The sequence below is a fragment of the Penaeus vannamei genome, unplaced genomic scaffold, assembly GCF_042767895.1.
Source record: "Penaeus vannamei isolate JL-2024 unplaced genomic scaffold, ASM4276789v1 unanchor745, whole genome shotgun sequence".
Taxonomy (NCBI): Eukaryota; Metazoa; Arthropoda; class Malacostraca; order Decapoda; family Penaeidae; genus Penaeus; species Penaeus vannamei.
This window is the reverse complement of record NW_027213749.1, coordinates 1-2,430: the sequence shown is the minus strand read 5'-3', so window position 1 is coordinate 2,430 and position 2,430 is coordinate 1. Positions and strand designations below refer to the sequence as shown.

Sequence of the window (2,430 nt, the reverse complement as noted above, 5' to 3'; positions counted from 1 at the left end):
AGATATGGAAAGAATATTTTTCTCATTTAAAGAGCGAAAGAGTGATTTGATGAATTAAGATAAATATAGCTAAAAACAATAAGTGTCTAAATTTCTGCCGTGTATGACGTCGGTCGAAAAAACCCAGTGGCCGTATACAAAGGAGTTGACGTGGACGTCTTAGGGGTTCAAGTATGAGACGTCTTCTTCCCCCTCCCTCCCCCCCCCCTCCTTCCGAATAGGTGCTCGTCTCGGCTTTTCAAAGAGACTTGCATGAAGAGTTTCGAAAGTGAAAAAGAGGTCGAGGCTATATTCTTGAGGTGCAAACAAAATGTCGAAAGGATATCATTCTCATTTATTCAGCGATAGAGCGGCTTGATAAATAATACAACTACAAATGACGCAGGGGCCAAATTTTCTGTCTTGCGAGTCGTGGGTCGAGGAAGCTCAGTGGCCGTACCCGGAGGAGGAGGAGCCGCCGTAGCCGCCTCCGCCGGCGCCCTTGGCCTTGGCTTGGGCCTTGCTGGCGGCCGCCTGGGCCTGCGCTGCTGCTGCCAGCGCCGACTGCAGGTCGTTGAGGGCGAGACTCTGCTGCTGGCCGAGAGAGTTGGCCGCCTGCTGAGCCTGCCAGGCCATGGCCTCCTGAGCGGAGAGAACCGCCTGCATGTCGTTGAGACTGTTGGCCGCCTGAGACGCCAGGCCGCTGGCCTCGGAGCTCAGATGGGCCAGGTTGGAGGCCAGAGACGAGGCCGAGCCGGCAGCCAGCTTAGCAGCCTGCACAGCCTGAGACGCCTGTCCGGCCAGCGAGGACTCGGCGAAGGCAGCAGCTTGTGCTCCTTGGGCAGCCTGAGTCAGCTGGGCGGCCTGTGCCTGCTTTTGAGCAGCGGCAGCCTGTGCCTGCTGAGCTGCAGCAGAGGCTGTGGCTGCGGCCTGACCAGCGGCTGCCGAAGCTGCGGCACTGGCAGCGCCCTTCAGTCCTGCGGCAGCGGCGGTGGCCTGAGCCGCAGCCTGGTTGGCGATGGAGGAGGCGCTTGGCCCGTGAGAGCCGCCTGCACCGCCTCCGACGATCACGTAGCTTCCCCCGCCGCCTCCGACGGCGCCACCTCCGTATCCTCCTCCTCCAGAGTGGCCTCCGCCGCCCGAGGATCCTCCGCCATATCCGCCTCCTGAGGAGCCCACGAAGCCGCGCTTTTCCTGAAGGAGGATCGTTGTTCTTTAAAGTACACATCGCTTGGTGGTGTTATATTACACACACATATAGAGAGAAGGACACACAAGTAGATGTTTTTGTTTTTTGTACGTCCTTAGTTATATAAGTATGTCTTTGGAATGACTACACAAAATTCTTACCCTGGGAATATCCTCAGGAACTGACTCAGCCACAGCCAGACCTGAAAGGAAAAAGTAAACCTCTCAACGTCTTACATATATCTATAAGAAATAATATCTCCACCTTGAGTCTGGGGATATAGAAAATAAAAACCAAAAAATCGAAGATGTATATCATCAAAGCTCTTACCGAAAGCGAGGCAGAGAATGAGAATGTTTTTCACCATCTTGAGAGCTGAATGAGGGATGAACCTGCATGAATTCGTATTTTATACAAGAGTTTGTTAAGTTGCCAGATATCGACAAATGGCATGATTCGAACTAAATGTGTGAGTACTATAGAGTATTATACAATGTTTCAAAAAGAAGCCATGACGTAAGGTAGACTTGTTTTGAACAGAATATCATCGAGGGAGTTATGAAAGCGGTTAGATTAGAACAAAGCCAATGATTCTACTAACAATAAACTCACGTGGGATTGGATCTCCTTATTTTGCAAAATGGTTCAACGAAATGCGATTCGCTTTTGTTTATGTCCAAGGGGAGTAGCATTTAATGTGGGGTTGGAGAGCATGGAACCGAATCGAATCTTCTTGTTATGAAAGAAGGAAAACTTACATTAACACAATGCAGTGATTCTATGGCCAACGTCCGTCTAGATAGTATTTCATTCCACTTGTATTCCTGTCTTTTTTTTTTTTTTTTTTTTTTTTTTGAGAGAGAGAGAGAAAGACAAAAGAACCGGAGAGTTAAACAGCGAGATATAGAGATGCAACGGATGAGGGAACTGGAGAGAAGTAAGGGGAGGAAGGAGGGAAAGAAATAGAGACAGACAGAGTTAGATCTCTCTCTCTCTCTCTCTCTCTCTCTCTCTCTCTCTCTCTCTCTCTCTCTCTATATATATATATATATATATATATATATATATATATATATATATATATATATATATATATATAGAGAGAGAGAGAGAGAGAGAGAGAGAGAGAGAAAGAGAGAGAGAGAGAGAGAGAGAGAGATGCAGACAGAAACATCTGTATGTATATTCAGATGTGTATGTACATGTGTGTGTGTGTGTGTGTCTGTGTGTTTGTATGTGCGAGTATGTGTGTGTATGTATGT

The 2,430-nt window shown here is 48.0% G+C and overlaps 1 protein-coding gene across 1 annotated transcript; it reads right to left on the bottom strand.

Annotated features, from left to right (window-relative positions):
- Nucleotides 1-338: 338 nt before the first annotated feature.
- Nucleotides 339-1,535, bottom strand: LOC113812793 (glycine, alanine and asparagine-rich protein-like). Its single transcript, XM_027364709.2, has 3 exons — nucleotides 1,499-1,535; nucleotides 1,330-1,370; nucleotides 339-1,173 (listed from the first exon to the last, which is right to left on the bottom strand). The coding sequence occupies exons 1-3, from the start codon at nucleotides 1,533-1,535 to the stop codon at nucleotides 427-429; spliced, it is 825 nt and encodes a 274-aa protein (XP_027220510.2). The 3' UTR covers nucleotides 339-426.
- Between the last annotated feature and the right edge of the window lie 895 nt (nucleotides 1,536-2,430).

Bases quoted from the DNA above. Each gene is read 5' to 3' on its own strand.
- LOC113812793 (XM_027364709.2), bottom strand. From the start codon at position 1,535: ATGGTGAAAAACATTCTCATTCTCTGCCTCGCTTTCG. The intron at 1,371-1,498 runs GTAAGAGCTTTG...TTTTCCTTTCAG, and splicing joins CATTCTCTGCCTCGCTTTCG to GTCTGGCTGTGGCTGAGTCA. The intron at 1,174-1,329 runs GTAAGAATTTTG...ATCCTCCTTCAG, and splicing joins TTCCTGAGGATATTCCCAGG to GAAAAGCGCGGCTTCGTGGG.